This window comes from Suricata suricatta, chromosome 1 (genome assembly GCF_006229205.1).
Source record: "Suricata suricatta isolate VVHF042 chromosome 1, meerkat_22Aug2017_6uvM2_HiC, whole genome shotgun sequence".
NCBI classification, from domain to species: domain Eukaryota; kingdom Metazoa; phylum Chordata; class Mammalia; order Carnivora; family Herpestidae; genus Suricata; species Suricata suricatta.
Window position 1 is genome coordinate 108,367,478 of NC_043700.1, and position 14,467 is coordinate 108,381,944.

General features: G+C 46.3%; 1 protein-coding gene across 7 annotated transcripts in view; it reads left to right on the top strand.

Annotated features, from left to right (window-relative positions):
- LEF1 (lymphoid enhancer binding factor 1) overlaps window positions 1–14,467 on the top strand; it is a 121,612-nt gene that overhangs the window by 99,082 nt on the left and 8,063 nt on the right. For 4 of the 7 annotated variants that reach the window (XM_029942172.1, XM_029942157.1, XM_029942150.1 and 1 more), the window contains 2 exons: window positions 3,038–3,086; window positions 3,738–3,778. In XM_029942172.1, coding sequence (XP_029798032.1) covers window positions 3,038–3,086; window positions 3,738–3,772 — 84 coding nt within the window. In that variant the 3' untranslated portion in view covers window positions 3,773–3,778. The remainder of the gene's footprint in view (window positions 1–3,037; window positions 3,087–3,737; window positions 3,779–14,467) is intronic. The other 3 variants (XM_029942165.1, XM_029942140.1, XM_029942175.1) reach the window with 1 other exon arrangement.

The following is a 14,467-nucleotide window of genomic DNA, read 5'->3' on the forward strand; positions in this document are numbered from 1 at the left end:
AGCTAAGACAGTCTTAATATCAGGTCTAGGAATCGTCCCTTTTTAAAAGGATGAGGGTGAAGCTATTAATCCATGTGTAACTTAATGTGTGACCCTCGGGGTCGATGGTCCTGCTGACTGCATGTCTGAGGTCATACGTCCCATATAATGGGACACCAAGACTTCTGGAATACATTTGTTTCCTGCAATGTGCTCCAAAAACAGTCACTGCTGGGGGGGCATGGAGCTTCAACGGTGGCCGTGACAATGACTATGAAGGAAGGAGGGGGCCTCGCTCTTTGTTCCTTTAGAAGCAGCAGCTCGTTGGACTCTCCTGAGCTGCCGGCTGGTCGTTCTAATGCCTGCCATGTGCCTGTTGTCCAGGACTGTCTTACGTGTGTTCTGTGATGTTTTCTACACATGATCGTAGCCAAAAGGCCGAGAAGCGATCTGTGATGTTTTCTAATCATCATTGTAATTCAGGGGGATCAACAGTGTTCTCATACGTTATGGATGAGGGTAATCGAGGGGTGGCACAGGTTAAGTCGTTGGTCCAAGGCCGGGTAGTGGCTAAACTGCCCACTACCCGGCCCTCCTGGACGTTCAGAATCTGTGCAGTTGGCCGTCTCTGCGGCAGGAACTAGCACAGTCTTCACAGGCCTTAAGAACACTGCCGCAGGGCACGAGTGCTCACCCCTGAACCGTGCTTCTGTTTTCTGGGCAGTAATTAGCATCTTTCTGGACACATGTGGCCCACGGAGGAGCTGTGCTGTGGGTTTGCATAGATGTAGCACTGTTCGTTGAATGTCTTTGAGTGAAGTTTCTGTCTCTGATCCTTAGGTAAAGTATAAAGCTTTAAAAAGAGATAAACACGTGTTCTGACCCTCTGGCTCTCTCTCCTTTTCTCCATATGGAGAGATGGGAAGGCAGTCGTTTTGAAGAAAGGCAGTATGATGTGAATCGACCTTTAAAGATTTTTTTCTGCACAATTTTTAAAGGAAATTGTTTTGTGTAACTTGATTGTGGGATTCCCCGGAATGAAGGGAAAACCCAGCTTTGTTACATCATTTTGTTATAATAATAAAAAAAAGCCTATTAATTACTAAGGCAAACAGAAATCAATTAAGTGATAGCACTTTAGCTAAAGATAATATTCTTAAAATAACAGCATAGAAAGATACATGCCTTGTGTCTTTGCGGTTAGTGTCAGAATGCTGTCCTTATCCTTACTGAGATCACATTAAATGTTGTATCTCAACTATTTAACATGAAAATTCTCTATTCTGCAGCATCACAGATGTCATAACTTCAATTTGTTCTTATGATCCTTATCTTTTATAACTGAATTCTTCATAGATCAACAGTGCACATATTTTCTTAGGTGAGCTCAGCCAGATATTTGTATTATTAGAGCTTTAAATGTAATGCTTAATAACCCTGGTATTATATATAATTTTAATGAAAAATATTTTTATACTTACCGCACACAAATGAGTATTTTGTGTAAGTTGACACCAGTGCATCCCAACTACTTCGGTCTTCCTATCTATCATAAAATGGTGATTCTCCTGCAACACCTGCATTTATACCTAGACGGTAGTATAGGCTCTTTCACCAAGGCGTTGGCAGTCCCACATGCCGGGCTTGCAGAGCGCAGCAGAGATGGGCTGACACACTACGGCGGTGATCTCGAGCCAAGGGCCATGTGGAGAGAGTCTCAGGGACACAGGCAGTTATGACATTGGGAAGAAGAGGTGAGGTCTGCCTGGAGGGAGGGTGGAGTAGGGATGGGACAGGGAGGGAGGTGGGGAAGGGCTGAAAAGTTTCCCGGAAGAGCTGGCGCTTGAGATGATGTTACAGGGCAAATGGGAGCTAGGAGGAGAAAAGGAGGAAGAAGTTCCTGACACGTGAAACATCATAGCGTCTTCTGAAAACCACAGTAATGCCATTTGAAAGGAAGATCAGGGAACCCCATGAGAAGCATGCTCTCCCTCTGCTCCCCTTCTCCCAGAGGACTTTTAATAATAACGTTAAGGAGGACTCCATTATTTTTGATATGCCATTTCCCAGGGTCTCTAATATCTGCTGTTTGTGAGGACAGTGTGAGGCAGCCTTCCAAAGCTTTAAAGCCCCAGTGGTCAAGGTCATGTGACACGAAAAAAAATTATCCTGAGGTGCATAAAACTATAGACACATGGTACATTCAGTGTAATCTTAAGAGTTTTGTATTTTGTTCTTTGTTCATGTGATTATTAGGGCAGACATAAGATAGAGATCTTGGATTAGGTATGTATTCTGTTACAGTTATTTGAAAGTACTATCCTAATCCAGGTTGGCCATTTAATGTTAACATAAATCAAACATATACTGTGTCTCTGCCCTACCTATTACAGTTATTTTTTGGGGGAAATCATGAAGAAAAGCAAGAGTAGATCACCATCAGTGGGACTTAAAAACTGTAAATCTGCGAAGGTGATTTTGAGATGTATTTAAGATTGCACATTTTTGTGTCTGTTGTAGGAAACAAGTTGTCAGAAATCAGTCTTTAAAATTACCTTTCATTGTTCTCAGGTTCTATCTTACCTTGCCGCCGCTATCCGTGATCATGTCATGCCTGTGCCGTGGGGACGAGAGGTCCTCAGTTAATATCGTGAACTTTTGATTACGTGGTAGAATTCACCAAAGGGAAGATTTCTCAGGAGCCCGGGAGCGGGTTCCCAGTGTGGTGGTTAGTGATCGGAGGCCTCCTTCCGCGGGCTTCCCTTGAACGGGTATCTTCGGCCACAGCCCAGGACCGCCTCAGCCTGGGGAGGCTGTGGGAGACCACTTCCACTGTCAGCACTGATGCTGAGTAAGACACTGTAGGGACAGAGGTCACAACGGGGTGAGAATCTGTTTTCTCCCGTTCCCTCGGTCTCCGTTTCTATGTCTAGATAGTAGAGGGAGAATGAGGAACCCGCCCCTCTTTGTTGACTGCTTTCCTTCTGCGCTTTTGTATCTGTTTATCCATGTGTCCGTAGTCCAGTCTGTAACATGACCTGTGCCTGGCTTCTTCCAGGGTAAGAAAAAGAAGAGGAAGAGAGAGAAACTCCAGGAGTCGACCTCAGGTAGGCACCATGTGACTTGCTAGTCCGTTCTCTGCTTCTGACAAATACCTTTTAAAGTAGTCGGCATCTTCGACACACTGCTTTTGTTCTGCAACTATGACCTGTGATCTTTTAAATTCTGCTTTCCTTCCTGAAATGCTTTAGAGATGTTTAAAAGACCTTTCTTTTAAATGTGAGTGCGTGAGGGTGTGTCTACACACTCCTTCCCCAACCTTGTCCCCTGGAATCCTGGTGGTGTTTCCACTTGTTTTTGCTTCCATTGTCTGTATCCTCTGTGACTCTTCTGCTGTGTTTCCATTTGAACAACTCCTTACAATAACAGTTTTTTGTTCTGATTTTATAATATGCTACCTTATATGTCCTTGGGAATCTTTTCTGTGGTTTGGGTTTTCTGAAAATAGAAAACATGACAACAGGGTTTATCTTTCCTGGACATTCATTGAAGGCATCAATGAGTGAGGTCCTATTTATTTCCCCTTTTTCTGGCATTAAAGTAAGGCCACTACTTGTACTGCACAAATGAAAATGGCTGGTATAAGAACCATAAAAAAAGTAAAGCATCTGAGCCCTCTTGATGTTGTAGCTACTACGTGTTTGGAATGTACAAAAACTTCTTCAGTAAAAATTTGTTAAAGACACAATTTTCTGCAGGTACAGGTCCAAGAATGACAGCTGCCTACATCTGAAACATGGTAAGAACGACTCTCTGGTCCTATTGCTGACGTTAGTTATAAACAGAGGCACTTGCTTGTGAATCTTCTTGCTCATACTGATGCATTCAACACTACTCCTTTAAAGAGGAAACCCCACCAAAATCAAATTAGCGCTTTGAAAACATCTGATGGTTGTTATACCGGCTATGTTTTTGCAATATGGTATGCATTTCTCTCTTCTTTTCTTCCCCTTCTGCCCCTTTAATCTTTCTTCATTCCCCTTCCCCTAACTCTTCACCATTCCATACTGACCAGTGGCAAACCTGCCTGCTGAAAAGACAAATGACAGAACCAGCCAGCAAAATGCCCTCTTTCCTCCGAAAGCCCAGGGCTGTGCATGAGGCGCCTGGACCCGTTCCGGCCCAGGACTCGGAAGTTTCTGCTCCTTAGAGACTTCTCAGTTGAAATGACATGTAGATACTTAAAAATAATATATTTGTTTCTAGTGAGAAAGAGGGGCTTTATGTATTTTTTTTTCTGTTATTTAAAAATAAGGCATGGGGACTTGAGTAGCTCTGTTCTGCTTTGAGGCTCTTTTCTGTATTTGTAACCATTGCTAGATCCTGGTCGAGTATTTATATGTAATGTTGTTGTTTTGTTTTCATTTTTGTTTTTTTACTGTAGTGACCATATTTTTGACCAGTTGACCACCAGCCCTGGTGGGAACCTGGCTTTGTAAACTGACCTCGTTTTGCTGACCTTGGAATTCACAGTGCATTGACCTCTTTCCCAGTGACAACTCTTCCTAGAGGAGCTAGTTTGATTCTGCTCCCTCTCCAGCAGCCCACACCCAGGTCCTGCAGGTCTTTTTGGCCTGTGGTGAATCTTTCCTCTTAACTCATCATGGCCACAGCCCTTGCTGAGGTCCTCAAACCTCCTGTCTGGATTATGAGAACAGCCTCTGCATAATTTTCCCGCCGCCAGGCTTCCTTTCGGCCGGTTCATCTTCCTTGTTGCTCCCGGGGGGATTTGCTAAAAACACAAGTTGACTGTGTCACTTCCCAACCTAAAAATGGTCGGTGCTTTTTATTTGACGAACTGCAAACCACTCAGTGTGGATCTGTCTACCTCTGCCCTGTCCTGGGCTTTCCCTTCAGTCACTCTTGCTCATCTGCGGCCTAGGCCTTGTGAGCCCTGCTCTCAGTCCAAACAGGATTATTAGCAGTTCCCCACATACCCTGCAGGTGCTGTCCCTGCGCTTGGAAAGCCTGTTTTCCTCTGCTGAGCAAGGGATAAATGTGCGGTGTTTCTCACAAGAGAGCATTAGCATGAAGATACTTGGTTCTTGGCTAGAACCAGATGACACCGCCCCACCCCTGCTTAATCTTTTAGAACTTAATTTTGGTGCTGAAGTTTCAGGGGACTTTCCCAGAGAAGGTTCTAGACATTTTGATGCCAAATAGAAATTTTCAGTCAGCTGTTTGACGGGGCAATCTACTTTAGCTTTGCAATCTTCATTTTAGTCAGCTGTACAACAGGAGTTGCACCTAGGGCCTGTGGTGGTTTATCAGGTGTGCCTGCCTTCATCCCTCTTCCCGTCACTGAGACCTAACTCAGGTGCCCTCTCCTCTGAGAGAATTTCATGATCTTCATTCAGATTCCACAGGCTCTTTCTAGTTTGATATCAAAACCATCATTCTAGTTTGGTATCAAAATGCTTCTAATACCGAGTGGCAGCCTTTACCCTGATTGAAAAGAGGATCTGCCCTTCATACAGATGACCAAACCAGGGGCCCAAACCAGTTATCACAGAAGGTGTCCGTGTTTACTTCAACTTAATGGCAATTTATGGAGGACCTCTTCTGGGCTGGCCTCCCGGCTTGGTCATTAAGAGCACAGAGAGGACAGTCACAGGCTCTGTGTCATAGGAGAGGTGATTCTAGTTGCAACCATATACACATGCTTTCATATTTTATTTTGCATTCTTTTTTTTCTTTTTAAAGAATGTTGTCCTTTTAGTCACTGAGCCCTTAGGTATAGACAGCAGCCTTTCCGTTCTCTGCTTCTAAATGCAAACACCCTCACAAATGCAGCGTGCTGAGGACTGACATTTATCGATTCACTCCATCTTCTGTTTGCACCAAAATCTTTAATGCAGTTTCTGTTAAAAATCATGTAAAAATAGGCGTCTATACTTCAGAGTTTGGTTTTGTGTCCTTAATGACTAACATAATATATAGTATTTTAGGCTAGATTAGGCGAAGTGTATTTTTGTCCTATGATTTATTGCAAACATCTTTTCTTAATGTCACAGCTATCATTGTGCTTTCCTGTCACTTTCGTATTTTTTTCTAAAAGTTAAAGTGGTCTTTCTACTCTGTCCCCCAGAAAAACGAAAGTGCCCCCTTGCCCTGCCCGCCCCCCCCTCTCAGCAGCTGCTGCAGTTGGTCGGGTTCCTTCCATTAGAGTCCTGAGTGTTTCCCTTGTTGTTGGGCCAGTCCCACAGCCTTTGGGGCCACTGTCTTCCACACTGTCCTCTGCAAAGGCGGCCCGGCAGTCATTTGATAAGAACTGGAGAGCCGAGGGGAGCTAAGATTTGCATTCATAAAGATTTCAGGAAATCAGGACTGATACCATCCCTGCTGTCCGCCTTCCCCTGTGTTTTAGGAATTCAGGAACTCCCATAAGGGTAGTAGTTGACTTGTTCAGTCAATGTTGAGCACTTCCTGAGCACCTAACTAATGCCAGATAGCATCGTAAGACCTGGAAATACAGTGTTGAGTGAGGCAAAGAAAGTCCCTGCTTTGGTAGTGCTCAGATTGCTGAGGGTGGTTATTAAAAAGTAAACAGGAAAGTAGTGCCATAATAAAAATAAAACAAGGACTGACTTGGAGGGGGAATCTGCTCTGGCTGGGATGGTCATGAAAGGCCCTTCTGAGAGGGTGAAACCCGGTAATGACCTGCTATCCTTGGAAACCAGAGCAGTGGCAGAGAAACAACCAGGGGAACTGAACATTGTGCCTTGGAAAGCACTGAGCCTGGGAACGAGGCCATCCAGGCTCTGAGAGGAGCCCCTCCCTGACTGCGTGGCCTGGGGCATGTCCTTTAAGGCCAGTGGATTTCCGATTACCCACTCCGGTGAAAGTGCTGGGTCCTTAGGCCTCTGAGACACCCTGTGTCCTGGGCCTTACTCCCTGGTCTGCTTTGCTCTTTCGTGGTCTGCGCTGCCTCCCAGTGTTGTTGAAGAGACTCAAGTCTCCTTTATATTTATTTACTGGTTCATAGTCATTCTGTGAGTGGTTCTGTAGAATTTAGTAAAGCACCTGTATGATCTTGAAAATGACAGACAGTGTGGCTATTTTCCAGTTCCTGTATAGCTCATCTGCAGCCTCCGCTTCTCCACCCAGCACGCGGGCCTCAGGAGCATTGCCTCTAGTTAGGGAACTTGATTCTCCACTGATAGAGCATATGGCCCCTTGTTCGCCAGACTTCACAGCCACACTAGTGCAGCCTTCACCTTAGAAACAAGCCCGTGACACATAAACTGTTTGATTAGAGCTGATCCTGCCAACAACACGGTGTGAAATCTCAGGCAACTGGTTTCAGTTTGGAGGGAAGTTGCTGAGTATCAGCTAAATCTCTCCTGATCTCCATTTCAGTGAGGTAGAGCTAAGGGAACCTAGCGCCTAGAGAAGAAGATATCGTGACTCCAACATAAAGATATTTTTTGAGAGGGTTTATTTCTCTTATGTACACAGTGAAACTAAACACGCTCTTGGCGTCCTAAAAGAAAAGTGCTGTTAAGTTAGACCTTGGAGCTCAGATGGCCATGCATGGGAGCAGAAAGGCCAGAGGACCCTCCTGCCTCTGAACCAGTGTAGGACAGTGAACTGTAGGGAAAATATCCCCACTTAAGAAGGGAAATCTCTTCTCAGGAAACAAAAAAGCGCTCTGAAAATTTGTATTTCTGCTCCTTAAAATATATATGTCTCATCTAGTGCTTTCATTTTTTGGGAGAAATACCATTGAGCTGTGTTATGCAGCCCAACATAGAAACTGGCCTTTTGACAGTTCCTCAGACGCCCCGCCGCAGCCCATCTTCCCGTGTATTTCTACTTGCACTGCGTATTCACGCTGGTGAAGCCACTTGAAACGAATGAGCATTAACCTAGTCTCAACACTTTGCAACAACTTTTAGGATAATTAGAAATGGGCTGCATGAAAGATTTTCTTTCAGGGTAGAGGTGATTCCCAAGCTCTGAGGTCTTCCAAAAAAAGCCAAATTCATCTTTAGTTTTTAGGACTAACCTGTCACTTGTAGGATTCGGGAAGTCTAGGACCTCGGGGAATGAGCCTGCACACATTCTCCTGTGTCCAACTGTAGGCCACTATTGTAAACGCCAATCATTTCTTCATGCATTCTGCAAACATCCAGCGAGGACCACTGCAAGTTGGAAACAGCACTAAGCAGTGGGGGTACTTGCTAAATGGACTCTCTCCCTTCCTGGAGGGGCTTTCAGTTTCATAAGATAAAGACATTCAGATAGATCATTATAAAATAATGCATTTTGTGCTATAAAGGAGATGGATATATCGTATTAAAATAAGAACAAGAAGGATCTACATCAGAGTGACATAGAGGAAGGCTTCCTGGAGTAAGTAACCCTCGAGCTGTGTAACCATGAGGGGAATTGATAGAACAGTGATCAAGTTGCTGGGAATTTCCAGTGTTTTGGTGCAAGTTTATTTGGAATATGTAGCATCTCAAGAGTTTATCAGAAGTCAGAGATTTTCATCAAATACTGAACACCCCTTCTTTCCTGACCTCATCAAGATTCATAGAACTTACAGAAGAATTAAAATTTTTGGAAAGCTGGAGAGAATTATCACCCCAAGTTTACTAACTTAAAAACGTACCTTTACAAATTGGCTTGTTAATATTTACTTTACCGAATACAAAAATCCCATCATCTTAAAATTACATAGACTGAAAAGATTTTTATGATCTCTCAACCTATTTCTTTTGATTATCTAATACCAAAGAGCTAGTTTAAAAGAAAGAACAAGCTACCTTTTAAAAAAATGCAAACCTTTTTAAACACACAGAGATACACACAGATACCCACATACAGACATACTCACAAACACTTAGGTTTTTGACTCTGGTGTAATCTCTACCATATATACTTGCTAACCTGAGATTAAAATGTGGTGGTTGTTTTTTTTCTTTTTTTTTTACATGAGCCTTTATTTCCCTGGGGGCCAAGAGGTGTGTGGGAGAGGTAATTTCTAGTACGGTATAGAATGTATTAGTTAGTTTCCCAGTGCTCAGATTTACAGCTTTTAAAAAAAAAAAAAAACCTCTTTCTAGCTTTGGATTTGAGGGTGATAGTGGGGAGCCTGTGGGCTATTTATTAAGGCCTGGGGGCCCAGAACCACCAGTGCTTGGGCAGCCTCCTCACGGAGCTGCAGAGTAGGGCCGGAGCCACCTTCGGGCCTGGCCGTGGGACTGAGGCCTGAAGGTCTTTCCAAACCCGTGCCCTCTTGGAGTCAGGGAGTGGTCGGTGTTCAGTGGTCTCATGGAGAACGTTCCGTACAGGTTCGGATGCTCACCCTACTGAGCTTGCCACTCGTGCCTCAGCGTGACTCTGAGTTCTGTGCCTCGAGAGCAGATGGAGTCATTAGGTACCTGTAAGCCTCTGGCTGTTCACTTCTGGTTGGTCTGGCCAGTTAGAAAGCAAAGCCAAACTCCTACAAAATAATAAAGTCTGAAACAAGAAGCTTTAGGCTTGTTCAGAGTCTCAGAGTAAAAGGTAAGGTTTTGGAAGTGGAAAAGAGAAAAAATAATGTCCTGCTTTCCACATTTCTTCTCTTTGTCACACACTTAGGCACTAAGTGTGTCATGCACTTTGAACTGTTACTCAATAATCAGGAGATGTGTGAGGGTTCGGGGCTCTTGGGAAGGGGGCCTAAAGGCTGGAGCAGGTTGCCGTGAGGCCAGGGACACCCCTTAGGACACAGCGCTGCTTGCATGCATATGCTCATGCTCTCTCTCTTATAATCAATAAACAAAAAGGAAAAAAAATGAATTAAAAAAAAAGGAGGCCCCACCCAGCAGGGGACTTCCTGCCTGACATTTTGCCAGGTGGCTGCTGGTGTGGCGTTTGTCTTGTCTGTTGCTCTCCTAGGAAATGGAGATTCTGATGGTCTGGAGATGCTCTCACATGGCCTCTTCCCTAGACATGTTCCTGTCTGAGGCAGTGGCCTGCTCGGGTCTGTCTTCTTCTTACGTTTGTCCCCAAATTCCTGCCAAACTTGTCACAGATTAGTAGAAACCTGGTAAAGAATTCACAAGGCAAGGACACTTGACTATGATGTGTCTCAGTGGAACTGACTGGCTGGAAGGGCAGGCCCGGTCACATGGTCCAGGAGAAAGAGATGTCTACAGACTGACACTGTGTGGCTAGCCCGAGTGGTGTGTGGGGTGCAGGTTTTCAAACTCTGACCATTCTTCAGGACGCTCGGTGCTGACTCCGAGCATGGGAACATTTGATGGCATGAAGAGACAGCGCCTGTTGGCCTGAGGAGAATGGGGATGCACTGGCATCTTGTGGAAGCCACAGACAACAGTGCAGATGACCCGGAGAGAGGAATGGAAGATGGCCTTTTCCTGCTCTTACATCTGTCCCTAAAAACTGCTTCCTTCTCCCTTCTGTAGACTGACTTTCTCAGTTCTTTGATCACGCGTCCAGAACGCCCGAGCTTCACGTTGTCACAGTGTCAGCCTCCCAAAGAGATGTTGATTCACATTCTAGAGAAGGGACTCCAGTCAGCTTGGCCTGGGTCAGACTCCTGCCTCAGTCCCCGATCCGCAGAGGGGACAGTCGCACTGTATGGTACACTGCTCTCACTGCGGGGGTGTTGGGGTTGGGCTCATCAAGAGGGGAGCGAGGCAGCAACCCAGCAGGCGTCTGCCGCAGCTCCCCAGTGAGCGGGTGCCGGGGTGTTAGATCAGCAGCCGTGCGCTGGTGAAGACACGGGGAGATGGTCAGCCCTGTGGTGCAAGTTTGTAAAATCCCTCCTGTGCTGCAGTGTCCTTCCTGTCCAGTCTTTTCACCTCTTCAGTGGTCAGAAGAGCTAGAAATGTGTTTAAGTTGCCTTGGGAAACTGAAACAGGGAAATAGACCCTGGCTCGCAAAGTTGATCGTGTGCCGTTAGCAACTAATAGGAGGGGGAGAGGCTCGTTTAAACCCTCTTGGGACTTGTGAGATGTAGCATTGTGCGTGGAAGAGCATGAAATTAAGATCAATGCACTTAAGAGTTTACAGAATAAGAAAATTATTTTGGACAAATTTGGTTTAAAGAGAACGGATTTCTCACTGACCCATCTGGAACTGTTGAAGAAATGAGCCCTTCTGGATAATGGTTTCCCAGAGAACTCTAGGTTTCCCTCTTTAAGTATCAAATCATGTGATTCATTTAACTCTTGAGTGCAGCCTCCTCTTCTTTCCTTCAAATTAAATATTTCTTAGTACCTCCTGCTGTTACTCTACGGTACATAAAGTATGTGATAGCAAGGACTCAGTGCTGCCCTGGCCGCAGATAATGTGGGATGCTAAGCAATCTACTCCTTTATCATTTTGGTGCCTGCCTTTTCTGTCTGAGACTCTGCCCTCCCCTAAAGTAATATGTTCTTCTGCTCTGTTGTGTGGATTCAAGAACCAGAAAAAGCTTATTTGAATAATTTGGAGGTTAAAAGTAAATGGGCTCTGAGTTGCCGAACGGAGGGCGCTCTTTAAAGGAAGGGTGCTGGGTGTATGAATTCCTTGATCATGACCCATGATAGCTTGACTCATGATAGCTTGAGGCTTTTTTCACTTCCTTTTCCTCAGCTGTGTTCTTTAGAACTGAGGCTGCTGGCTATGTGAGCTCCCGGTGAGCGAGGGGAGCCTGCTTAAAACTGTCCCTGAGCCTCAGTGATGTCCCTGTGTCTTCTTGGCGGAATGAGAGGAATATGAGGGCATTTCACCGAAACAATACTGCTCATGTTTTTGCTTACATTTTAATTCATATCTAACCTGAAATTTTCTAAAGCTTTAGGCCTGTTCTTCAAGAATATCACAACAGATCTCTTTGGCTGCCCTTTTGGGATGCCTTTTCTCAATTACCATTATTTCTGCAGATACTCTGTTTTATAAGAGAGATTTTATATTTCATAAGACATTTTGCAGAATTCTCTACTGGTCTTAACTTTCCAGCCGAAGCTCTAGAAATGGCATGAATCCTGCTTCCTCCCCCAAATCTGCAGAGGCTGGAGCAGCAGAAATGGAATGAACGCTTCTGGTCCACACATTGTGTCCCAGCTGCTCTGCTAGATGCCTCTGCTTAGGGCACCCTGTGCCACTCTTGAGCCTGTCCAGGGCTGCTTCCACACCGGTGGCTTGTCCAGCGTCACGTAGCTGGGGGGCAGCAGGGTCAGGTTCGAACCCAGATCTGTCTTTAACTCCCAGTCTCCACCCTCTGCAGTAATGAACCCTTATCGTGCCCTTCTGATGCCGGGACCACACACATTGTCTTTTATCCCTTCAATCCACTTTATGGAGCATGGGGACGTCTTATTTCCATTTTACAGATAAGGAAACTGGGATTCGGTATATTTGAGTAATTCACCCGAGATAACCCTGGTAGTGTGATGGAGCCAGTGTTCACCCAGCCCAGGACGATGCCTGAGGCTCTGCTGTGAGCCCACAGTGCACTGTTGCTGCGTGTGCATAGACACACACACAGATGTTCAACAGTGGAAATCCTTGGTTTGAAAAGAAAAAAAGTATGCACTGATCCTGTTGCCTCATTTTTAGAAGGTGAAGTGGCTCTTTGGTGTAGGAGAACGTCCAGAGAAATGTGGCTTGGATAAAGAGTTTGGAGATGGAAGGAGGTGGTGAGGCTGCATAGGTACTGTACTCCTGAAGCACTTCATCTGATAGAAGTGAAGTGCAGTTTTGAGGCTCTCTCATTACGACCTATCTTAGAGAATCTATCTGTATTGTTTCCAGTGGTCGCAAGGGCCTAGCTCGGGAGACATGCCGGGGAGGCGGGCCCTGCCAGCCTGACCAGTGTGCTCACAGTGGGGACACAGAGGGCCCACCCGGAAAGGAACCAATAGCTGCAGATAGAAACCAGAAATCCCCCTCGAGCGATTTATTAGTAGTTACAGGCCTGCCTCAGAATCCTCCCAACGCTGCCAAGGTCTGCTTTCACCGATGATCCACTCTGAACGGCCACAGGGGAGGCTCCGCAGGGATTCAGTGCCCCTGCCTCGGAGCACTCAGCCTGAATCCCAGCACGGGGCCCCCTTCCTCCAGCTCAGGCTCCTCACGGCCTCAGGGCTTGTGCTGGCAGACTACCTGGTCCCCGGTGCGGGACTGAGGGCCCACTCAGCTGCAGAAGACCACCCAGCGGTGGCCTTCCTAACCACACAGTGTCATCTCTCCTCTTTTTCAAATACTGGGTGATGTTCGCTTACGAGGGTCTGGAGGGGCTGGAGCGGCTTTTGTTTGTAGGTCCTTCTTGCAGTCTCTGAGGAGATTTAAACTTCAGAGTTAACTTCTTATGCCTCTTGTTCTCTTTAGCATCCCGCTTTCTCACAGAGCAAAATAGCCTGGGGTGGGCAGTGGTCTAGAGGCAGCACCCCCCCCTCCCCCCACGGTGCTCAGGAAGGACGGTGGTGGATGGTTGGATGGTAGGCAGGAGAGAAGAAAGCGAATGACAGTCTAGCCCCAAGAACATACTATAGGGCTCAGCAGTGAATCCTGCCATCTATAGGTCAGGTGACCTTAGGCACGTTGTTTAACCTCACAGGGCCCCCAGTTTCTGTAGATGGGCAGAACTCTGGGGGTGGGGGTGCTGCTGCTGTGCTGCTGTGATCGTGTGACGCTGTGCGTGTAGAGCGTTTGTCCCCGGGCCGGGCAGTGCTCAGTAAGCCATGTTTTCCTTCCTTCTCCCTCACCAACTTGTAGACAAGGCCACCTCAGAGTCACAAAGTCATGAGCCTGTGACCCACAGACACCCAGAGGCATGTGTACTCTCTAGGGGCCACCACGCACTGGTCATATAATGACCGGGGCCTCAATGTCCTCTAAAGTGACAAGGCCTGAGCAGCTCTGTCCTGCTTGCCTCCTGCTCCAGAAGTCTGGCTTCGTCCGCAGGACACTGCAGTGGGAGAGTTCATGCCTTGGAACAACAGGCTTCTGTCAGTTTGCCCCAAGGCTGGGCAGTGGGATGCGGCAGTTGGCATGAGGTGTGTGGTGTGCTGCTCTAGGGCACTCTTTGCAATTAAAATCTGCCTCTGTTTACCTTTTGCAAAAGTTATCTCTGATATTCTCTCCTCAAATTTTGTGTAATTACTGAAAACGTTTTAAAGGTCCTGCTCCTTACCAGCAACGTTTGGGAGGGGGAGAAGGATCTTTTTATTCCAGCCCATCTTTTCGTATTCCACAGTGTTTCTGAGCAAGGAGAGGATATCACTTGATATGCAAGGGGAAGGTCTTCTCATGTTGATCCTACAGACCGGCCCCCCCCCCCCCCCCCCCACCTGGGCTGGACCTTCCCCTCCTCCACCTCAGCCTCAGCCTCAGGAATGGGCTTGTTTCCTTGGCCCCTTCCCTGGGGGACAGCCTGGGGCAGGGGACTGGGCTGCGGACCCCAACGATGCTGCTGGTGGATTATCAG